Source organism: Caloenas nicobarica, chromosome 2 (genome assembly GCF_036013445.1).
Source record: "Caloenas nicobarica isolate bCalNic1 chromosome 2, bCalNic1.hap1, whole genome shotgun sequence".
Taxonomy (NCBI): Eukaryota; Metazoa; Chordata; class Aves; order Columbiformes; family Columbidae; genus Caloenas; species Caloenas nicobarica.
In genome coordinates this window covers 115,348,638-115,373,615 of record NC_088246.1, presented here as the reverse complement: position 1 = coordinate 115,373,615, position 24,978 = coordinate 115,348,638, and the positions used below count along the sequence as shown (strand labels likewise).

General features: G+C 35.4%; 1 protein-coding gene across 3 annotated transcripts in view; it reads left to right on the top strand.

Annotated features, from left to right (window-relative positions):
* The window catches only part of ESCO1 (establishment of sister chromatid cohesion N-acetyltransferase 1), a 34,974-nt gene that overhangs the window by 3,532 nt on the left and 6,464 nt on the right, over positions 1-24,978 (top strand). For 2 of the 3 annotated variants that reach the window (XM_065628322.1, XM_065628321.1), the window contains 6 exons: positions 406-1,774; positions 2,433-2,544; positions 3,970-4,033; positions 6,215-6,329; positions 15,764-15,895; positions 23,574-23,663. In XM_065628322.1, coding sequence (XP_065484394.1) covers positions 434-1,774; positions 2,433-2,544; positions 3,970-4,033; positions 6,215-6,329; positions 15,764-15,895; positions 23,574-23,663 — 1,854 coding nt within the window. In that variant the 5' untranslated portion in view covers positions 406-433. Of the gene's footprint in view, positions 1-405; positions 1,775-2,432; positions 2,545-3,969; positions 4,034-6,214; positions 6,330-15,763; positions 15,896-22,853; positions 22,977-23,573; positions 23,664-24,978 lie in introns of those variants that run through there. The other variant, XM_065628323.1, reaches the window with a different exon arrangement.

The following is a 24,978-nucleotide window of genomic DNA, read 5'->3' as shown; positions in this document are numbered from 1 at the left end:
GGAATCGTGTTAGTGTCTCGAAATCCAGAAAGACTTCCTCCAAAAAAGATTCTGAAGTAAAAATAAATCTAATACTGTATCAGCTCATACTTCATTTGAAATCCACAAATGTCAACAATTAAAAACTGCTAGAGATATTAAAAAGCATTCATCTGGGGTTCATAGATCAGTCTTGCCATGCATAAAAAACATTAAATACTAGACTTAAGAGTAACCAGGTGGAAATGAAGTCTTTTTAGAATGATTCTAGAGAAAATTCTTCTGTAAGTATTGAGGGTGTAAGATCTCGTGTTTCAAAAAAGAAAAGAAAGAAAGGTTTGAGGTAGAGGCTAGCAGGCATGAGAAGAGTCTTATGACAAATTCCACTTTCTGGATGCTGAAAAAATAATTATTTGAATCTTTCAGTGACAACACCAATGAACCGGAACAAGGGATGCGCATGACTACAAGATTATCAGGATTCAACACGAATAATAAAACAATTCCTGACAAAAAGGTCCAACAGCAGCCTAAATCTACAAAAAGTAAGGAAGTATGCCAGAAAAAATCTGTGCAAGAAATTCCTAAGTCAAAATGCATAATTGCACCAAATGAGCCAGTAATGAGGAGATCACAGAGACTGCAGCAGTTAACACATGTACATGTACCAGCAAGATCCCTGCGCAACAGGGAAGTTAAAGAAGAAAAAGCTTTGGAAGTTAAACAAAATAGCCAGGCAAGAAGACATGCTCAGAGTGTTGTAGCAAAACCACTTAAATCTGCTGGAGAGAAAACGAAACAGAAAAACACAAAACCAAAGCCAAACGATACAAATGAGAATAAAGAAATACATGTAGAAGTGACCAGGTCTCTGAAAGAGAAAAAATGTAAAGCAGACAATAAAAATGATAATTCAAACAGCTTTCAACAAAACCTTCAAGGATCGTCAGGTCCTGATGGGAGTCTTAAGGAAGTTAAGAAAGACCTAATGGGCCCTGTATCTCCTATTCCTAGCAACACAAAGAAAGTGGAAACAGATTCTCTTAAGCCAAATTCTAAGGCAGTAACTAATGAAAAGCAGCAAATACATCACAACGTAAAAAACAGTACAAAACCAAAAAAGATTTCACAGCCATCTGTAAGTGAAATAAATGTGGCTGATCAGCCAGAGAACGATGTGAAATCCAAAAGGGTAAGCATCCTTGAACTTTGTGAAGAAATCGCAGGTGAGATTGAGTCTGATACAGTAGAGGTGAAAAAAGATTCCCCTAATGCTGAGTGTAGCAAAACAGAAGAAAAGCATGCCAGCATACAGTTTCAACAAAGTGAAATGCTTACTCAGAAAGAACCTAGTCAAAGTACTCAATGCAAACGTTTTTTCCCTAGCAAAAAAGGAATGCCTGTTAAATGCACTCTGAATGGTAGAAATAACTCCTCAAACAAAAACTCTAAATGGACCAAAATTAAATTACTGAAAGCTAGTAACATTAAGCAAAGTAACTTAAATTCTGCAAATGCCCCCAAGCTTGCTTTGTTAAAAGGTTACACTGAAGTTTCAGAGGCAAGTCAAATAGCTACAGAAGCAGAGCTTTCGAAGGCACAAGACAAGCTGTCAATAACAGGACCCTCTGAGAATGAAAGTGCAACTTGTGTGCAGGAGAAATCAGATCCTTCATCTGAAAGAGCTGAAGCTAAAGAAGTGACATTGGAAATAAAACAGCCCACAAAGAGAGGTGCAGAAAATGGTTTGTTGCGTAATTTGACAAAACATTTATGTGAGTCAAGACCAGATGAGGTAAGTCATTTTAATTATGGTGTATGGTGGGAGGGTGTTCTCAAACTGTTTTGTTTTCTGAGAATGACATGCTTAGAAAGTTTGTTTTAACAATGATTTTATTTTACAGTAACTTAGAATTTTCGAATGTATTAAAGATCCTTTGCTGGTGTGTTGTCATAGACAGGATGATAGTAAGCTAGAAAATGAATTTGTTCCATCATCCTAATTTCTGTAGTTAATGAAATGTTGATCAATAAAATTTTCTGCTGGAGCTGAAGACTGTACAGATTCATTTGGATGCTTTTTGATGACTTAAGCTTGCGTAGCTGTTCTATTCTGAAAAGGTGTATTGAAAGAAATGAGAGGGGAAATGAAGTGTTCTCTATCTGAGTGACCTTCTATTAAGATTTAAGATTTTAAGGACAAAAGTGCTCCATATGAAGTATTTTATAAGTTTATATGTAAAATGAAAAAGATTTTTTTTCAAAATTAATTCCACAAACTTCAATATGGACTAGCTAATCAGTTGCATTTTGTTTGCTTAAAATAATGTAGGAATTGGAAAACTGGTGCTGTATTCAAATTGTTAATACTTAGTTAACTCAGTGATTTTGTTAGTAGGTTAGAGGCATTACACAGCTCGGGTTTTTTATTTAATATTTTCTGTTTTGTTCAGAACTTTCGATTACATTTGGAGTCAAATCCAGAAAGTTCTCCAGTAAAGTATGTCACAGCTCCTAAACCTCCAAAACAATTTAAAAAAGAACCAGGAGAAAGTGAACCTCAAGGTAACTTTACTACTAATTTTTCCTCTTCTTCTGACCAGTTGTATGGGAATCATAAGTCTTCCTTTTGGGGAGCGCTTTACAGAATAAGGTACAGTTGGTGCAGAACTAGACTTCTGGGATTGGAACTGTTGACCAGGGTTTTCATATTTCTTTGTGTGTCATACCCATGGTCACTTCAGTATGATAGCAGTGGACATCCTTTTATCTCTGGGCTGTGTGGCGGGAAAGAGAGGTGTCTGTTTTTCTACTGAGCTCTTCTTTTAGTGTGCCTTTATGCTTTATGCATGAGTATTTTAATATTTAAGTATTCTGTTTGAGTAAAAGTGGAGTGACAACTTTAAAAACAAACAAACAGTAAAAAACCCCAACCAAATCCTTTCCTTTTCTTTGTAATAAAATAGTAAAACTTCCATATTTCAATGGGGTTCTTCTCTTGGATTGGTTTCTGTTAACGATTATCTGTTGGTTACTGCTTCCTTTGAATAAGTATCTGCATTTCTTTCTTCTAAGTTGTTCTACTCCATCTTGACCAAATTATGGATTGAGTAATCACTCTCTTGTTTTTATTACATAGCCTTCATTTGTCAGCCTGTGAATGTAGTTTGTCAAACTTTATGATAAGTGTGATGTGAATATTTTGACACAAGTATATTTGACTAAGAAATACTATTGGTGGATCACTAACATAGCTCTTCATTAACTTCCCTCTTGATATTTCATCCTTTTGCTTCCGGGTTTTTGGTTTGTTGGGGTTTTTGGTTTGAGTTTTGGCTGGTGCTTGCTTTTTTTTTTTTTTTTTTAATTTGAACCTGATTTTGAGTGTACTGTTTAACTATTTAGCTTTACTAAATAGTTGTGTTGGGGTTTTGATTCTTGATTGTGTTTGGGGTTTGGTTTGGTTTGGTTTGGTTTTTTGTTGTGGTGTTTTTGGTTTTTTTTCTTCCCTGCCATTATAGGGTAATTTTGAAGGGCAAAATACTCCAACTGTACTGTTAGAGAATGTAAAAATATTTTTTTCTTTCTTCTACTGTTCTTCATTGTTTCTTTTCCTTAATTGTTATAGAACACACCTCAGATGGGGACATACTATACATTTATGATTCTAATACTATACATAGAGCTATTTGTATGGGGCTCATTAGAAGCAGATTTAAACTGCTATGTAGTTTCACTAGTGACCATATTTAACTGCTGGCAAACTGCTCTGCAGGACTGCTCTGGAAATGTTGAAGAAAATTGCACTTTTTTAAAGTATATGTGGAGGAACACCTGAATACTGCCTCAAGGTTGCATCTTTTTTTATTAGCCATGAACAAATGGCAACATTGTCTTGAATATACTTTTGCAAAGCACTATTTGTGTAGCTCAAATTTCCTTTGCAACTAAAAACTTTATAATGAAGTTGTAATCTTTGATTAATTTTAGGTTTGCCTCCCAAGCAGTTGACACATACTTCATTTACAAATCAAACTTCTGAAACTGCGAACAGGTATAGTATTTCATACATTATGAAATTACAGTAACCTTCCATAGAGTTATTAGGGGTTTTATTATAAGACTAAGCATACTGTTGTCTCCCAGCCTCAACTTTCAGTTTCAAATAAGTGACTTGTCCTTTATAAAAACAGATTTTCATTTTACCCAGTTATTAAGGGATGTTTTTATTTTGTTAAGAAAATTATTAAGCAAGTTATTTGTAACTGCATGTTTATTTTAAGAAGTAGAACTTAACAGAGTTGGTCTCTTGCTCAGATCAGATGACGAGAGAGTATAGGAAGAGTTTACCGCAGGTTTTTCACTTACTGAATTATTTCACTTCTGGAAGAGTTTTCTAATCCTTAAATTATGGGAGTCTTGTCTGTATGAAATCTCTTTAGGTGGGGAAGAGGGGTTTTAATGTGAGATTTTTTTTTTTGTGATGGCTGTGAAATAAAGGTGTCAGCTGCCATATAAAACATGATTCTTGTTCTTAAGACTAACTAAATTGTTCTTACTACTAACAGTTCAAATTTACATTTTGTCCTTGGTCATGTTGACTGTTGTAGTTTTTGAACAATTCTGACATAGTCTCTGGTTTTGGCCAGTTACAAGCTAAAGACAATGATTTCTTCACACTTGATACCTCAGACAGCAACATAGTTGGCACAATGGTTAGTATATCCAAACTGTTTTCTATATTCATAATGGAGATAAGAAGAAAAGATGCAGTTCATTTTCAGTACATCTATCTGAAGCCAGATTAGCAATTCTGACTATTCAGCCCTTTTGTACATGTTGAAAAATTCTACTGCTATGGAATTTCACAGAAAATGGGTGGTAACGTAGATGTAAAACTAGTGAACTGACTATTTTTAGATTTTTCAATAAATACTACAATAACTTTGTGGGGGTTTTTTTTTTTTGTATTTTTACTCTCAACTGCCACACAGCTTTATGGTTTCTACACAGTTTTATTAACTTTATTAGATGAAAAAGCCCATATTGCTTTGCTGTTATTCGGAGATATATTTTTCTTGTGAGAGCTTTCTTACCCTGCTTTCCATATGCTATCCAAGATTATAAGCCATCATTCTTTCTGTGATAGTCCTGCTGTAACACAGAGTAATGTGCGTATCTGTAGTGTAGCTCTCTTTAGGGCTTTGTAAGAAAAGGTTGCAGCCGGAAAAGGCAAACCTTGAAGTAGCTACTTAAGGAAAATTTTGGGGCACTGACAGGAATAAGAAAATTAGCTCTGATTAAGCGCAAAAAATGCTATTTTAAAAATCTCTGGCAAGAGTGTTTATTTTTGAAAAAGCTCACTGAGTTGACCTGCTACAGGTACTACAGCAGCTGCTACGATTAAGTATTTGGTCCTATATCCTTATTTTGCTCAGAAACAGAAAATATGTAAATACCTAGTTGAAGTACGAGTATTTTTGTGTGTGTTTTGCTTTGATGATCTCCACAAATTTCATCCAAACCTGTAGTTAATGTTATTTTTCCACTGAATATAGTAGCAAGTTCATAGAATAACCTTGTTAATGTGTTGTAGTACTTTCCAGTGTTTCTTTCAGTTGTGACAAGGGGAAACTTAAACTGAGATTCCCATTATGTCCATCTGTTTATTCCTCAGGTCCTCTTATCCCTCCCTTCACTGCCAGCCATTAGAAGAGAATAAGTTTGAACTGAATTTGAGAGATTTATGAAATCTATTTTATATTGCCCACTTACATTTGTGGAAATATTTACATGGTCTGCTTTAGTGGCTTGATGTATGATACCTGAAACTAGAAACCTAAACCTTATCTAAGAAATATACAGCATTGGGCACCATCTGTCATGCTCTGAAAATGCCTCAGTTAAATGCTTCTGTTAATGGTTGCGACTAACCTTCCCCACTTGGTTATAAATTTTATATTTTATTTTTTGTCATTAAAAAACAAAACTCAAAAATAAACAAACCCCACAAACATTGTAATTAGGCTAGTTACAAACTGATTTTTTGTTAATCTTTTTATATCCTTATTTTTCCATTTGAATTACAAATTAAAATATATAGGACTGTGTCTTGGGTAATTAACTTGGATTTGCATCTTGTTAAAGTTTAGTTATACTAATGAAAACGACTTTGAGTATCTAGGATGGCTGGTATAAGCAGTCCCTTTTTAACATGAAACATTTGTATTTCAAGGGTTCCATTGTCAAATCCTTCATTAGCATCAAAATGCAGTAACTTCCTGTCATCTGAGGAACATAGTCAGAAGCTAAAAGAAGCAGGAAAAGATGGTGATAAGCAGCTGATCATAGTAAGTAATTCCCTTTTAGTAAGGCTTTTAGCTTCTCAAAGAAATTACTTTTGAATTTGCAGTGCTGTGTTTTTCTGAACGTGTCTAAAATTCATTACTTTTGCATACTACTATTACTGTCGTAAATGATTTGTCAAAGTAGAACCTGTACTAGATTGTCATTCAATGTTGATGGAAAAATGGTGGCAGACAGGTTTAACATTTAAAGCTGATTCTTGTTAGTACAAATTTTTGCATTTTTAAATGGAATGGCTATTCAGTAAGAATACGGTTATTTTAGGGAATTTGCCTTTACTTAGGTGCAAAATCTCAGTTTCTTAAAATTTCAGAATTATAGGGGGAGGTGCATCAGGCAGATTGTGTGCAAAGTTAATATCAACAGATTTATTCCTGCATCATTCAAATCTCTATTGGTCTGAGACAAATTTAAAGATGTTCTTGTGGATGTACTCATTTTCACCATGATATTTAAGCAGCAATTCTACTGTAGTTATTTGTTCTTACACTTTTTGCTATTAGCTACCAAATGCAGGTATTTCTTTTAACACAAGAAAATGCAAAATTAGGAGGAGGAGAGCGACACACAGTTGTTTTTCTATATTGTGGAATCAGGCAACTGGATAGTGAAACAATTGTTTGGTTGTATTTCATTTTATGTTTTTAATAATCCATGCATCATATAATCCTTGAGAAATGAAAGGCTGGAGCTGGGAAGCTACAGCAGGAGAGGAATCCAGGCCATTAGGAAGGAGGACTCTGTAGTAAGCTTCTTATGAAATTGCCTCTCTCACAAGTATAACTGGTGGTCTTGCTGAATTACAATTTTTTTGTATAATACATGGATTATGCACACAAAAATATTAACTAAAATAAAACCAGGTGAATTCTGAATACTCTTATATCCATACTGAAATATTTTAAAATCAGAGCTTCTGAGAACTACATTGATAAACATATCCTTGATTTGCCTGAAGTGATACAAATGTAGGCACTTAATTGCCGAGTCACAGGATGATAAATGAACCGTATCTAACATTTAACAAGTATTTCAGCTATTGCCTCTTTGAAATCCATTTAACCAACAAGGTTAAAATGCATGATTAAGTATCTTGACTATATTAAAAGATCTATAAGAATATTCCTTTTCATTTCAGTAAAGCTAACTTAGTTTTTGCTCATACAGTAATAGAACTTGACTGAAGAGTTCCTAGGATCTTTGACAAGAAGAAATACGTAACCTTCTGCTTAACTACTGAAGAGAGGTTGTGTGGCTGTTTACAGTATTCATACAAAGAGGTTTTTTTGCAACTTATTGATTATGCTGGCAGTATTCTTGTTTTCAGCCCAAATTAGGAGAGTAATATTTTTCCCCAGGTATTTACCTGGTATTTTTAAGTTATTTACCTAGCAAAATTTTAGAATATGAAGAATGAGTCATCAATGAAGAACACTAGGGAAAATAGGAAAGACCTAGTTTCTTGTCTCTGTGTGTATTTCTGGAAAGTGCAAGTGAGCACTGTATTTAATTTTAAAATGTGAAAGTAACAGCTTCATAATATCTAATATTTCAGCACTTCATATAAATCTAATTCACTTTGATTTCATCGAGTTCAGAGTGGGCTTTTTACGGTGTTGAAAGTGCATTTTGGTAATGCCTGTAGTTTGCTTTAGGGAGAAAGTATTAGGTAAGGTATTGCTCTGTTATTCTTTTACCTGAGGGAAAACTGCTTTTATCATTGTCAAAACATACAGAGGAACCCAAATATTTGTTAAGCTATTTTGTAAAATACTATCCTTGACATCAGTTACTGTGGAGACGAGACATAGTTATGTCTAGAATAGCTTGTGCTAGCATCTGGAGAAGAAAAATCACTCAATTAACTTGCACAGTACCTGACTTTGCTTTTCAAGTACTCAAAAAATTGGGGATTAAATGCATGTAATAAAGTAAGGTACATTTTGTAATTAATAGTTTTGTTTGCAAAACTATAGTGAATTTCTTAAATGTGGATTCTGAATGGCTGGGCTTTGTTTGTTTGTTTTGTTTGCTTGTTTGTTTAGGAAATATTTTCAAAGATGTTTATATATTTTTGTAATGCTCCTCTGAGAGCAGAGAAAATATTCATTTGGTTTAAAAGCTGTTCAGGTTGAACTTTCTCCTATCAGAGACAGCAGTCTTAGTACACACAGTCAAATCTCTTAAATTAGCAATTACAGTGTCTGTAAAAAATGTATAGTCAATAGCTAGAAATCATTTTTATTTCAAATTTCTGGTGCATTGTAGTATAAGAAGTAGTTTCATTGTTCTTATTTTACCTTGAGCAAAGTTAGGAAGTCATGCTTTTCTTCTTAGCAAGAAACATTTAACTTGCACTTTGTTACACTTTTTTAAAAATTTAAATGCCTGAAAGCTGCAATTTTTGGGTGAGATCTGATTCTTTTGGAGATTTGTCAAGCCAGTCCATCTTAATGTATGTACAGAATCCTTTTTTTCTTTTTGCAACCAAAGTGGAAAAACTAGTTGGGCTTGGTTTGACCCACCACATGATATACTATCTTTGTTTTTGCTGGTTTTTTGCTATTGAATTTTCATAGTCTCTTGTATTTAAGTTTTACATCTGTCCTTTTAATTGTCTTTATAGTGTCTGAGGCTCAAAGTCTGGGATGTTACAATATTGTCTGTGTATTCTAACCTTTTCATTTCCTGAGCTGTATTTAGAGAGGTGTTATGGTAAAACTAGTCTTTGTTTTCCACAATATGCTTTTTTTGAATATTTAATCCTTAAAGATGTATCTTTCCTTCCTTCCTTCTCCGATATGGTTGCTATAATGATAGATTCATTTTCTATTTTTCTTAAGTAATATAATCTTTAACAAGCTTTAAGACTATTTGGCTGTAACAGAAGTAAAACAATACAGCATCCATTTGTAGAAGAAATATTTAGTAGCTGTAATTGCACCATTCTCTTTCTTGGTACGCATCATTTAGTTATCTGAGCAGCTTTCAAACATAAAATTATCTTCATTTTGTAGAGGTACAACTAAGATCAAAGGTGAGTTTTCTGTTATCTTCAGATTTGCTTGCTGTCACGCATCTTAAAAAGCAAGTCTCTTCAGAGCGTAGAACTTTAGCTGAAAACAGCAAGGAATCTAATGCTGCAACAAACTTTGTAAAACAAATGGTGACAGGAAAAAATGGTGTTTGAAGTGATGGCCAAGGTTTAGGTTCAGACTGAGGAGAGTACAGTCTGTTTTTCTGGAGCAAAGAAATTAAGGTTGAGGCTAAAATATGTTCCATGTCGATGACTTGGTGTTTAAGGTAGTCTGTTCTGAATATTTGTGAACTGCATCCTCTTGCACTTCATTTAAACGTTCAGTTGGTAGGTTGACAGGTTATGTGAAGCTCCATTTTGGAAGTTTTATACAGTAATGCAGTGAAAGTGTACTTTCCAAGTACTTGAGTCTGATGTGCAAATATGAGAACTTGAATATGAAATCATCTGTTCTTTTAACTTCTGAAATGGAAAGAACAACAAATGTGCAAAGCATATGTTTTCAGTTTTCTTAAGATGAGATATGCTTTTTATCCAAGACAAGGAAAGTCAGTTGTTTGCTTCTTGTAAAAATTCTGCTTACCTGCCAGATCTAGGACGAAATTTTGACCGTAAGAATTGATAAAAGCATGCATGCTACAAAGAAATGTTCTGAATAATGACCTATGAGGTACAGGGATACTTCTTCAATTTTATGCCACTGGGGAGATGTGTTCATTTGACAATTAAGCTAGCCTTTTGAAAATTATACTCAGCAGTTTTGGGAAAGAATGAACAGCAAAAACAAATCACTTAAGTGATAAAAAGATAGTATAGAGTTACAGATACTCTTCTGCCTTTCTGGAGATCTGAGTTAATGCGTGGATGCAAGCAAACATGGTTAAATGTAGGTGATCTTTATAAGTATCAGCAAACGCGTGGATCAGGGTTGCTTGATAGAAGATGCTTTTGATTCTAAGGTTTGAATTGGTGCTATATGTGGAAGTGATGTGCATGCTAATTCAGTTTACACATTTGGATATCATACTTCGTTTTTTCCTTGCATATATTTTGGTTAAACTTGAACATAGTTTCCTGTTTGATGTAAATAGGTAATATATGAAAGAAATGTTTTTATTTAAGCTGAAAACAGAATCCTTGGTGGAAATAGTAAGTGTAAAAGTGATTTCTTATGAGACTGAAGGAAGTTACATAGCTATCATTTAAAGTTGCTGTTTTCTTCCTGAATCTGGTTTAGACTGGTTGTCAATTTCTCTGAAGAATTGGAGAATAGCTTTTGGGCAATCTCTTGTTGTTTACATTAGTTAAGTACCACCTCTTTTCTTTCCTGTAATCCCAGTAACAACAAGGCAGTGGTTACTGCAAAAGTGATTGGGGAGGGAGTTTGGTAGTTGAGAGCAGTCAGCTTCTTCCCACACAAATCTTACCTTTGGGGATAGCTCTGCTCTTAGGGGGGCAGTAACAACCATCCTTTCTTATTATCACTCCTTCCCATTTCTATGTCACTGCAGCAACCCAGCTTTCTCTGGCAAATTCAGGTGGGTTGTGTTTTGTGTCCTTTGTCCTGAAGCTGAGAATGTTTTGTAAGGTTAGCTGGGGACCTGATGCAGGAATTCAGGCACCAAGGCTACAAACGTGTTGTGGGTTAACCCTGGCAGGCAGCTAGGCACTGTGCAGCTACTTGCTCGCTCGCCCCAGGTAGGATGGGGGAGAAGGCATGTGGTTGAGATAAGGACAGTTTAATAGGTAAAGCAAAAGCTGTGTGCACAAGCAACAAGGAATTAATTCACTACTTCTCATCGGCTTGCAGGTGTTTAGCCATCTCCAGGAAAGCCGGGCTTCGTCTTGTGTAACAGTTGGGAAGACAAATGTTGTAACTCCAAATGTCCTCCCCTTCTTTTCTCTTTCCCCCAGTTTTTATTGATCAGCATGATGTCATATGGTGTGGGACAGTTGGGGTCAGTTGGAGTCAGCTGTCTCTGCTATCTCTCCTCCCAACTTTCTGTGCACCCCCAGCCAACTCAATGGCACAGCAGAGTGAGAAACAGAAGGCCTTGATGCTGTGTAAGCGCTGTGCAGCAATGGCTAAAATATCAGTGTGTTAGCAACACTGTTTTGGTCAGAATACTAAAACACAGTACCATAGCAGCTGCTGTGAAGCAAATTAACCTTATCCCAGCCAAAACCAGTACACATTGGAACATTCTCTGTAATATTCTTGAATAATGTTTTTATATAGGTTGAGAATGGATTGACTGTCCATTGTAAATATTGTGCAGATTTGGTTTTTAACTCATTTTTTTCATATTGCTTTAGCTAGTGACCAATGAGGATATTATTTCATAATGGATAATGACCCTTCATTTTCATTTTTCAAATATGTTAAATAAACATCACAGTTTTGAAAGCTTCAAGTTGATTTATATCCTTTGGCTAAAATAGCTTTTCAGAAAGATGGATACTGGTGGGGTTTTTTTGTTGTTGTGGTTGGTAGGTTATTCTTTTTGTTAATTACCACAGTCTTCATTTTGAAGTGAAACTTGTTTCTGAGTTGAGTCATGTCTTCTGATAGTTCTGGTCAGCAAGGGGATCTACCCATCAGCTTCAATCTTGAATCCATCTTTTGTTGAAATAGCATTCTTTGACCTTTTCATTTTCTGTGGAGAGCCCAAAAATCTTTGTTTTGTTCCTTCCCGCTCTTCTTATATTTCCTTTCCAGCCCACCTGTTTCTATGGCTGGGTTTTATTCTTTGTTCTGTGAAAAGACTGGAAGAAAAAATAATCTTCATCTAACTAACACTAGGTAATCAAGAAGGAGGTGGCCTCATCTGTGCCTGAAGAGAGAGAAAAGATTAAAAAAAAAAAAAAAGGGGCCCCTTTTCATCTCTTACAGAGGCACCAAATGCCTTTTTTGCTTGCAGGGCTCCTTATTCCACATATGGAGGATCAGCAGACATGCACCTTCTCAAAGAAGAAGTTGGTAAGACTTTTCTTTCTGTCTAACACAGAATTAAGAAACCCTACTGGACATTAAGGCAACATGTCACAATGTTCAGTTACAGTTAGCCTTGAAACAGTGGATCTCCTCTATTGTGTACTTATATTAATGAGGATTGCCTGAGATGTCAGGAATGCTTAATTGCCATCTACACATGCAGAATTTGCTTAGGAAATAAAAGTATTCTTGCTCTTTATTGTTACTGTGTAGAAAATTGCGTTTTAAATAGAGTAACACATTTTTCTGCCTGTAACCTCACATTTTCTTAAATATTGCTCTGAAAAACGTTTCTGTAAGTTCTGAGAGTCAAACCTCTTCCATCTTTTTCTAGTTGTGACAAGTCGACAGTTTATTCGCCAGTACCCAGTATCTGATGTTTGCTGAGAAGATATATATATATCTAGATATATCTAGATATATATATATCTAGATATAATTTTTTTTTCCCCTCCAAAATCCCAGTTTCAAGTTTTTATTTACTCTAATATGTGATGCCTAAGGTGTTCTTGGGTTGTTTTTGTTTTTTTTGTTGTTCCTCCCTCCCTGTTAGGAAGGGCTGGCAACCTTTAATGCAGTATTATTGTTTGGGAGCACTTTCCCTCTTGATGCATGCCCTTTCCACTTTTGGTTATGCAATGACATCAGGTTAAAAATAGATTCTGTAGGTGTTTTGTTAAAGTACAAAAATGCATTCTTCATAATTCCTGACTTTGTTTTGCATGTCCTGTTTGTGGGTGTGCTTTTTTGTTTTGTTGTTGGTTGGTTGGTTGGTTGGGGTTTTTTTGTAGCTGTAGTCAGTACTGGATTTTTTTTCCTGAAGCATTATGTACTGTGGTGTGGATTTGAAAGATGTGAACAGATTTTTAATATTAACCTCTGTGTGTAGCCCACTGATACAATTGAATGCATGTAAAAATGCTAATATCAGTGAAATCTTTAAAAACCAAAAAACAACAACAAAAAAATCCCTCCCAAAACCTAAACCCACAATACCAGCAATATCCAAGCAAGTCAGACTATAAAATACAACAGGGCAGTGCTATTCCAGGGCAATTGTCTATTCCCTGGACACTTGCAAAACAGCATCTGTATTGACAAGGCAAGATGGATAGGTTAGGAAGCCTGACAATTTTGAGGATATCGTTGCCCCAGATTTTTTTATTAGTTCCTACATAGCTAGGATTTTTTTTTGGCTTGAGATTTTTGGTGGTAAGCTAATAGCTATTTTAGCTTACATACCTTTAGCTGCTTGATCATTTGAACAGAAAGTGCTTCAGTACTGATATGTACCAAGTATTTTCAAAGTTGCTTTATGTAGCTGATTTTTCTCATTTACAAGACTTATTTTTTGAAGTATATTCCAAGCATGAAAGTAGACTTCCTCTTCACTTATCGTACCCTAGATATAGGGGATATGCTATCCATTTTCAAAATAGGAATTACTAAGTTTGGTTCAATTGGTTCATCTTAAGATAGTCGCCATACATTATCATGCCTGCTGAATGGCCCTTTTTCATCTTTCATGTATAAACCCTTGAAATGCAGTATATTTTGGTGGCAAGATGGGTACTTTGTTTTGAACTACATTGCTGTTTTAAAGGAAGTCTGCAGGTAAAATAAAATGTGTTGGATTTTTACACCTTTAGAAACCTCATCTTATTCTGACTTTACAAATCTGACTTCAGGGTTCATCTTTCCTTTTTCCTTCAGAAAATTAATGTACTCCTGTTTCTCCTTCTGCATACAGTAGGAATGTATAAATCGACATACTATTAAAGCAATGACTTCTCGGATTCAGCTTCTTTCTTTTGGCTGATTTCCATATATGTGCCCTAAAGAGAAGTTGAACTCTGAGTTTGCCTGGCCAGTTGCACCTTTAGTCTCTTCTTGGGAAGAAGCTGATACCTACATTTTAGATTTCACTAATGACTGCGTGATACAAGTTACTGTTGCGTGGAGAACTGAGCTGTCATCTAGCTCTTAGATGTACTTGGAAGAAGAAGTGATTTGTAAACACTTTTTCTGTGTTGCAAAATGCTTTCTTCTGTAAAGTTGGCTTTTTCACTGTGAATATTTTCAGCTCTTAGAAAACAAAAGTAAATTCAGGTGATCTGTTTTCTTGCAAATTGTGCACTTTCAATTTGTGCACACAGATCAATTTCCTTTAAAAAAACACCCTCGTCTTTTGCTTATATAGTATCCCACGAGTATAAAATAACTTTTTGTTTATTACTTGTGATGTATGTTAAAATAGATTAAAATTGACATTTATTGCTGCTTACATAAACTCTAAAGAAAAGAAAGTATTTGAGCATTAAGCCATAACTTAAACCACACCTTTTTGGCCAGAGACTTCAATCTAACTCGTATTTTTTTTCTCTCTTTGCAAAAGGCACCCCCTGCACCTGACACTTCACTATTAGGCACCAACTCCTTAATCTGATCATGCTTCCAAATTAATAACACTGTTTTAATGAATAAATAGCAAAGCAATAGGTACTGGTAGTGCGCTTAATTTGGTAATTCTTTGTTATAGAGTAGGAGTATAACCTAAAGGGTCATGAGTTAAATGGTTTGATCTTCCATTTGTATTGTAGGTGCTATCCAGTGTGTGAAAAATAAAAGTTATGAACCCTGTGCAATTAAGGTAGCATGTCAAACATCATAGTTAGGTGTTTCCAATTAAGAGTTAAGACTTAAGTTCTGAGAGTATATTAAATGGGGCTTTTAATCAGCGAAGAAAGGACTAAAAAACCATAATACTATTTGATTGCCTTGAAATACTTGGTTTTCATAAAAACCTAAAAGGTAGTGATCACCTGCGGCAGATGTATTGCTGATCTTAAATAGCGATTATTTCCATAACTTTTTTTTTTTAATAATATCCTTCCAAACATTCAGGAAAGTGGCTCACCTTTGGCTTGCCTCGAAGCAGCTCGCAACCAAAAGACACAAAGCAGCAGAGCTGTAGGGAAAACCAGATAGCATGGGGCTGGATGTAGGAAATTTATTTCTGGAAGATGATGATATTTACTGCCAATAGGGTAACAAATGAAGAATTAGCTGTTCTTTCTATTTCATAAAATAAAAGAGAAGTTCAAAACGTAATGGGGTGAGCTAATTTTAATGTTAAGTAGAGTTTACTCTGTGATTGATGCCTGTGCCTTTTGAGTCTGCTTGGGTTTTTGAAAGATGGAATTCTAAATTCTATTCTTGTTTTCTCCCGTTTCACTCCATTCTAGCCTCTGTGTTGAGTTTCCAGAAGATAAGTTACAAAGGGCATGTCTGATTAGATGAAGGTTCTGTTGAGCTGTATTTACTGTGCTTACAATTGACAAATACTTTTCTTTTTTCTCTCTCTTTTTTTTTTTTTTTTTTAATAGGATGCAGGACAGAAGAGATTTGGTGCTATTTCCTGTAATATTTGTGGAATGCTTTACACTGCATCAAATCCAGAGGATGAAACCCAACATCTGCTATTTCATAACCAGTTCATAAGTGCTGTAAAATATGTGGTAAGAAAACTTTATCTTTTTAAAGACATAAGCATTATCTTTTATTTGCTGCATAGTAGTTACAATATGTATTACATTAAGTAATATTTTAATAGATTAGTGTCACAGTAGGCCATAAATAATCCACTTTGGGAAATGTTTTAAGAACCATGGTAGACAGGTTATACGTAATGTATAAAAATATTTAGTAGGATAGTGGTGTTTCATTGCTGTTGCATTCTTTCTGTTACAATTCCTTAATCTTGGAGTGGGTGAGGTTGGTGGTAGAAAGACGAAAGCACGTCACTGTTCTGAAAAGGCTAAATACAGCTTTCAGTACAACTGGTATTTGCAATGGTAGGCTTAATAGTCAGCTGAAGAGCTGATTGTACTGGGTTTGTGATTGTGCAATCTTAGATGACATCTAAATTACGTTTTCTTAATTATGTGTAATTTGAAGAGAGACTGCCTAGGAATCCAGCTGATACAACTTTATTGAAACTATACTGTATATTGAAACTTTACTGAATCGATAGTGTGATGGTAATCTTTGTATTTAAAGTCCAAAGTATTATTCCTTAACTTCATTATATGTGCTGTATCTGAGTATATCTTCCATATTAAAGCTTAGATTTGAAAAATTCTGTGCAATTTAAAGTATATTGTAAAATCAGCTACTTCACACTAGCTGATATTACAAGACTTATAGGAAATACCTGTTCACATGTCTGAAATCCAGAACAGAATCCACAAAGTCTATTTTCTTTATCACACATGTTACCTTCAGTACTCTACACTCGAGTAGATAAGACCTCCAGGATAACTGAACTGAGGCCACCAGTTCATTTCATGTAGGTACCAAATGGCTGTTGGGCTACTCTTAAATCTCAAGCTCAATTTTATCCCAGTGTTTGCAAATATAAAGATACATCTTCATAGCTGAAGTGTTTGAAACTATCTGGTAAATTGTCCTGGTATTTGTTCTGTTCTTGGTTGGTTTTTGCTGAATAAACAGACATCTTGAAAGATCTCTTCTGATACACATGAGCTACATTGTAGGGTGAGACTGGGGAGAAAATGTGCTGGAATGCAGTACGTTATAATGGCAGTATGTAATGTGTTCCCCATTTTGGACTAGATGATCTCCAGAGGTCCCTTCCGACCCCAACCATTCTGTGATTTTATTCCTGTTTGTCCTTCCTCACGCCTCCCCTCCAGCCCCCCACCCAAGTACTTTCAGATCTTGAATGTTACCAAAGACGTAATTTACAGAATTATTACAAACAAAATTTACAGAAGATGGCGTTAGTTCTTTTGGACAGAAGCCCGCATATGGGTTCAGTAGTTACTTAAAGCTGCTACGGTCATGTAGGTAGGAAGCTGCACTGAAGTTGGAATATTTTGGAGGTTGAAAGAGCTGAAATTTCTCACTTGTACATATGTCCAGAATAATAACATCATTAACATAAAAATGAAAGAGCTGACTGCCCTAAACCAGTTGTAAATAACTATGTATAAAGTTAGGTATGCTTTTAATTTGAAAAAAACTTTACCTATTGTTTTCTCAGTTGCGGGGCATCTTTTTAAGCTTCACATGATGTGTACTCAAATTATTTGTCTTGTCAATTCAGTGAGCAAACACTTCTATCTCTGAAATCTTTTAAGACTCTAGCTGTGTTTTGTGACATTGTAGACGGCCATAGAGTGATGATTTAGATGGTTATTCTATAACAGAAACTGTAGAGTAGGAGGCAAAGGAAGGAGTCTTATGAGACTTTAAATCCTCTGATTTTTTTTTTTTTTTCTCATAACAATTTAATTGTAGCTCTGTTTTCTGCATGGGCAAGTAACTTTTGCCATGCTAAACAGATAAGTCTGTAACACATTTGACCCATAGTGGTTCTTAGGTGATTGTATTGTAGGGTCCATGACAAAAACATCTTTACCGCCTCTTAGAAAGTAATTTGAATTTTAGATAAGCCCTCTTGGCAATTAATTAGTACACCAAGTCTCTACTTGTTAATTCTTAGTCATCCAGAAATACTAGAAGAATGATTGCTAGTTATTTTAGTTATGCTAGCAGGATTCTTGTGGAGATTGTTGGGAGGATGGCTTGGAGGCATGATGTGCTTGGTTTCTAGATATTTATATGTAGTTACTGTGTTGAAACTGTAACTACCTTCCTTTCCGTGACAGAAAGTGTTAACTGGACAGTAGCATCATGAGATTAAAAAAATTATGCTAGAGGAAGTTTTGGTAGCTTCTTGGTTAGACTTTCTGGTCCAGGAACATCTGTTCTTGGTCACCTCGATGTGTTACTTTCTTAGCTCTCTAGATATTCTTTGTTATGCAGTTAATATATTGCGCATTATTGTTGATTTGGAGGCCATTCTAAGGTACCTTAGAAGCATTTTTCATTCTCTGGTCATTCACATTCTTCATGCCACATGGTGCAGTCCTAGCCTGACTTGAGACTTTTCTCAGTTTTTCTCCCTTTTGAGTGTTTCTTGTCGTGTGCATAGTAGTTAGTTCTATTGATAATTTATTTCACAGACAAAGAAAGCCTATATTCATTATCATGCTAGAGCTTCTTGCTGTGAACTGTGAAAATGCACTTTATTGTTAGTGTCTTGCTCACCTACTTGCAGCTGTTTTGTGGGTTTTTATAAAGTACTGAGTAGCCAGAAGATAGTTTACATGGAAGCAATAAATTATTTACTATCTTCAAAAAAATGTAATTTTCTTTGTGTGTGTGTGGTTGTTGTTTTGTGCTGTGTGTTTTGTTTGGTTGGCATTTTGGGGTTTTTTGGGTTTTTTTGGTTTTTTTTAAGGCCTATCATGTTTATTTTAATACAAACTTATTTTTAGGTGTCTAGAAATTCCATGATGCCCCCAGAGGTAGGACAGGCTAAATTGGAATACTTGTTTTGTCATGAATGGCTGCTAGACAAAATAAGGAAATTGCAGGCCTTGTGTGGAGAGAAGGTTTTGCAAGTTTAATGACATTTTCTGGATTTGGGAACAGAAGGTTGGCAAGGACTGACAGGGGTTTTCTGAAGCCTGCCATTTGCTGTTAATAGAAGTGTGCAAATTGAATAAGCAAGTAGGTAAGGTGGTCAAGGGTAGTACTGGAGCAGGAAGAGGCTAGCATGAGAGATGTCCTCTACTGCAGACCAGGGTAGGAATCTATCTCACTATCCTTCTGGTTTCAGACATCTGAAAGTCTCCAGAAAGAAATATACCTTTCTAGCATGTGCGTGCATTGAGTGATGACATGTACATCGAATTGTTAACTCCAGGGGGATGGATAACTTTGTGGAATGGATCTGTGGTTCATTTTTATAAAATCCTCTAGCTGTGATACCACATGATATCAATTATGTATCCTCTCAGTGATACCACATAGTATCAATTTAGTATTCCTGCAAAGTTCTTTCTAACAGCAAGACATTGTTTTTAATTATGTTTTAAGTTGCAGAACCAAATACTGGTTGCCTGATATGAAGGCAGTTAATGTGTTTGTATTTCAAGCTCATCATCTTCATTAAGAATATCTTGAGCTGAAGAAAGTGGAAGAAGCTGTTATTTGGGCAAATGTCTAATCTGATAAGTTTTTAAATAGCTATTTTGCTGTAATTGCAACCAAGCCCATCTGTGAGGTTCTTACGATTTTCAGATTAAAAAAACAAAAAAAAGACAACGTTTGACTCATTGGAACTTTATGTTAATAGAATCTGGATTGAAGGTGATGATGAACTTCATGTCATCTTAGAAAGATTTCATGGTTGTCTTGATTTGCATTAGTTCCAAAAGTGATACAATATAAAACTTAATATTTCAAATCAAGTTCTTACCATTAGGTATCTTCTGTAAGAATATTAGTTTTAACAGAGGGTAGTATTTAATAATTACATCCGAGGATGTTAATGTGTTCTACAGTCAAAACCTCGTTCTCCATATTACATTCAGAGGAGAGAGAGGCAGAATATCTGTAATTTGATGGAGGAGTGGGGAAGAAAGCAGTAAGCCCACTTCTCAGCTACAAATTATCAAGGATAAAAGTGCACAAAATTTCATACTAAGCTTGATAACAAGGGGAAAATTTCATTAGTGTTTTTCTTAGTGAAGAACAACAATTATACAGTATTAAGAACATCTTTCTCACTACCTCAATATTTTTGAGGAAAAAACAGTAAAAGAAGAAAACGCCAGTGATTTTCATGTATTTGTATTCATTTGAGAAATAGGGAGCACAAGCAAGCCAGAACTGACTTACATAGAAAAATACCGGGTTTGCTGTCCCATTTCCTACTCTTACATAAGAACTTCTAAAACGCAAGGAAATGCATGGGAAGCAGTTTGTTTATTCTAAGTTGGGCTTTTAAAGGCAAATCTATGTCAGATATTATTTAAACTATAAGCAGAACATAGGTTTTGTGAAATCGAGAGCTGAACACTTCAGCTGCAATGCCATTTATGTTGGAACCATCTTTCCAATTGTATTCTACATCATTCATTAAATACATGTATAATATCCAGTGAAAGCAATGCACTACACAGTGCATTCGTACTTACTCTCCATACTACTTTTTCATGGTGTAGCAGTGACTGCTCATCTATATTGTCTTTTTTTGAATTATTTATTTCTTCTGTAATCCTGTTGCCATTGCACCTTAATAAGCAAGCAGAAGCAATCTTAAATCTTGTTTGAATTGGGAGGAAAATTTAGAGGAAGATTAAAAATGAGGTAACTGTTCATTGCAGGGTTGCCTTATGTTCTCAAAAGATGACAAATACCTGTAGGATAAATAGCCGTAACGTGGAGGTTGTTGTGAGTTGTCACCCACCAGTGGGGCTCTGTACAGCACCAGTCTGGCCAGCTGTGGTGATGAGGCTGTACATGCCTTTCTGCTGCTGCCTATAGGTCATGTGTTGTTGAGCACAGACTTCCAGTATCAGGGAGGAGTGGTATAATCGTGTTCTTTTACTCCAGGCCTTGCAGAACCTGTGTCCTGGTGGGAATAATAGCTTTCCTTTTAACCTCTGTGGTCATCACAAGCAACGCATATGAATGCTTGGGCATCTCATTCGACAGTAAAACAGTCTTAATGCCCTTAAGTAATGTCAAATAAAAGGAAAGGAAAAGCAGATTTTCTGACATTGCAGTACAATATTGTAAAGTGTATTGCAGACATAATGCTTTTGTTACTATAGTAGGGTGTTCTTGCCATCTGCCTGAGTGAAGGAGTCCTTTAGTTCGCAGTGATCGCAACAAAATACAACAGTCTGCAAGATGTTTTAATAGCGTTAAAATAGTGTGATTTTGCTAGAAATCCCACATTAATAGGTGTGTTAAGGGAAATCGTCTTCAGACCACATGCAAGATACTGGTACTAAGGCATAATATTTTGTGTGTTGCAGATACCTATCTAGTAGGATCAGTCTCAGTTGAAGCTATAGCACATTTTCTTTAACACCTTTAATGTTAAGATAGGAAAGAGCTGTGGCCCCTCTTGTACATAGCTTCCATTGGTCTGGTTTAAAGGAAGCACAGTTCATTCCTTACTAAGACTGAACAATAAGGATACTGGAGATGCAGATACTTAAAGAAAAACTGATATTTCACTTATGAAATTCATGGAGCTGCTTCAGTAACAAAGGGATATGACTTTAAAATGTTTTCTCTGATGTAAACCAAATGAACTAAAAATCTTGGATGAGCTTAGGATTTGCAGAAGCTTTTTTGGAAAGCTTTGTCCAAAAGATTTATTTCTGAATAAATTCCAAAATGCTTCAATTGAAACTCCATCTCCTGTAAATATGATCAGCCCTCATATTATACTAATCACTTAAGAAAATTAATAGGTGGACAACAGCAAAAATAATAAGTTCTAAGTATTAGAGAGTCAATTATTGCATTTTTACGGAATTATTTTTAGACTGCTACTAATATACCATTGCTTGAAAGTATAACAGCAGTAAGCTGTTCAGAAACATTTTCTTCCATCAGATTTCATTTTGTTGGAAATACCTGGCTATTACGTTAACAGAATACCTTAATGTAAAATTTAGAGTTGAATTTTCTGCATTAGGCCCGCAACATTCTGCATGCTTTAATGGCAGGTTTATGAAACACATTGAATTTATCTGCTGAGCGATGGTCACAGTTGGTTTAAAATAGGTTATGGAAAGTTTTTGCAGGGCAAACAGGCAGCCAAAAGGCAGCAAAAGACAAAAAATTGAGAGAAGATGGTGTTTGAGGTTGGAGAGGAGTAATCCTTGCCTGAGTGTTTTGAAAACCTTTCCTAACGGTCTCAAAAGTCATATCACAGTCCCACAAACTGCATTTTTCTGCTTACCTGAATATTATGATATTGCTGTTTCCTGTCCTTTGTGTTCAGACCGTAATATATAAAAATCCAAATAGGATCTTAATTTGTGTTTGTATTTAGTGCAGCTACTACTGAGAAGAAAAGCACGCAGGATTGAAATGGTGTATATGTTGCAGCCATTGCCATGCTGGGTGCTAAACTCACCCTTAAATAGTTCCAGGGCTACCAGCAAGTAGATACATTTCTAAGATTGTTCTCTTCATGTCTTGTTTGGGGTAAGGGAGTAAAATCAGCATGATTAAAATGAGATACAGATCAAGTATTGTAACACTTAAGTTTGTCATTTTTTGTGGTAGTATATATGGCATTCGTTCAGTGCCAAATTCCATTGTTTGGTCTTTAGTTGAACGTTATTTTGTGGGAAGGCACAGATTTCAATGAGAGTTATTCCATCAATATTGTTTCTTCAAAGGCTTTTTTATTTAAAGTTGCTTTGAGTAAGACTTGTAGATCAGCCTTTTTAGTGGCTGAAGTTACTTCTGCATTCAGTATTTTTAGGTCCCATCAAAGCAACTTGAGTTCTAATATCTACCAGTCCCATCTTACTAGATTTAAGTGGCTTTTTTGTTTTGTTTTTTTCCATGCAGGTACTGCTCATTATTCACCACGAGTGTGGATCTGAAGAAGAGTTAATTACCTCTATTTTTTTGAGTATGTTTATACTTCAGATACACACAACGTAGCCTCCTTCCCCATTAGATTCTTAGAAGGTAGTTATAACATTTTTTTCTAGTATCCTTCTTGTGGCTTTAACAGTTATGATCAGTAACAAAATAAACTATTCCTTACATTTTGGGCAACTGCATGCCAATCAGTTCACTTAGAACCTCCTGGAGGTCTTTCGCATGCCAAACTTTAAATCTGAGTGTGTATTTGTGGAGGTAACTATGTTAAAAAGAAATACTTTATTAAAACTTAGGGTTTTTCCCATTCACTGGACTTCGGAAAATAAGTATTACCTGGGTTTGGAAATCAGTTATGTGAGCCGAGTTTGCTACTTCTGTTGTAAAATTCAGTTTGCGCTTCAGTCCTGGGGGGAAAAATCTAGTTGGGAAATTGTAAGACACTTTCACAAATTGTTTCTAGATATAGATAGGCTATTGTATAAATAATTGTATAAATAAGATTGTGTTTTATATGTTGTGCTCATTTTTAAAAGCTAGCTGAAGTTTCCTTGTCTAGCAAAGCAGCTGCTAAGTAGTGTGAAGTCTCTGCTTAAGTTCAGTGTCTAGAACAATAATGTGCAATTTTTATTTGTAAAAGTACATCTTGTGTATGGTATTTAGATAAGTGTTTGTTTTATTTAGGGTTGGAAAAAGGAGAGAATTTTGGCTGAATATCCCGATGGAAAGATAATAATGGTTCTTCCTGATGACCCAAAGTACGCACTTAAAAAGGTATGGAGAAAAGGACTGGATTTGTATATCTTACCTTGTTTGATCTTTTAATATGAGTAATGAGAATGTTCATAGAAAGTTCGTATAATTTATGTGGGAGCAGTTGAAGTTAGACGCGAAACTTCAGCGGTTCTGTAGCTTTTTCCACAAACAGATTGGACATCTGACTCTTAAGCACTGCTGCTCTCCTCCTGGAGAGGATGATTTTAGGCAGGAGTGGGAAAAGCATCAACCAACTGATATTTTAACATTTTTTAAATATACTTGCTAGAAATATGGCAGGTATTTTATGTAGTAAAACTTCTACTATATTTAAACAAACTGAAATGTATTAACATTATTACACCGCATGAATATGGCACCATTCTCTAAATGATTTTTGGATAAAACCAGATTTATTTAGGAAGTGGCTTTGAAGTCCTGTAGTCCATTCCCGTGTCCAAAGCAGGATCATCTCTGGTTATCATGGATCTGACAACTTTCTAAAGCTTCTACCACTGGAGATTTTTATGACCCTTTCAGGCTCTGTTACAGTGCTTCACTCTCCGTAACATTAGGAGATTTTCCCTAAATGTCCAACAGAATCTCCATACTGTAATTTATGCTTGTTAGTGCAACTCATACTGCCGTAGCTGTAGAAAACATCCTTCTTTTTCTTTTTGGAACAGCTTTTTTGCACCTGAACAAGCTCTCATTGTTTCACCTAAAGGAGACTGATGGGATGTGCTGTGTTTTAGTTTATACTCCTAAATAATGTTTTATAGACCTCTGATCATAATCATACTCTCCTCTAGATTATTTCTATTAGCGCCATGTCTCACATCTCTTCAAACTCTTCATCTAAAACTGAGCACAATACACTAGTGGAGCCTTAGAGCAGCAGGTACTTTGCTATCTTGCTGGCTAACCTGTGTTCATACATCTTAGTATGTCATTGCATCTGTTTTTTTCAGTAGCATGGCATTGATTCTGTTTCACCAGGGATTTGCTGTGACCAGCAGGTACTTTTTTTTCCAGTACCACTGTCACAGGATCACAGAACAGCTGAGGTTGGCAGGGACCTCTGGAGGCTGAATTGAGGGCCAAGACGGCTCTTTCTGATGGTGTGTGTGACTGTAGTGAGTTTTCTTTAGTTAGACTAACATAATTTTTTAAAGTTATCAAATTGAAATGAAACTACAAATTTTCTTTTTACTGTATTTCATTCAGATAAGTTTATTTTAAAAGTTTTGTTTCTCTGGTGGTATTATCTTAATTTTAGTACATTCATTGCACATTCATTTTTTACTAAAAAGCCTGAAGAAAATATTACTTA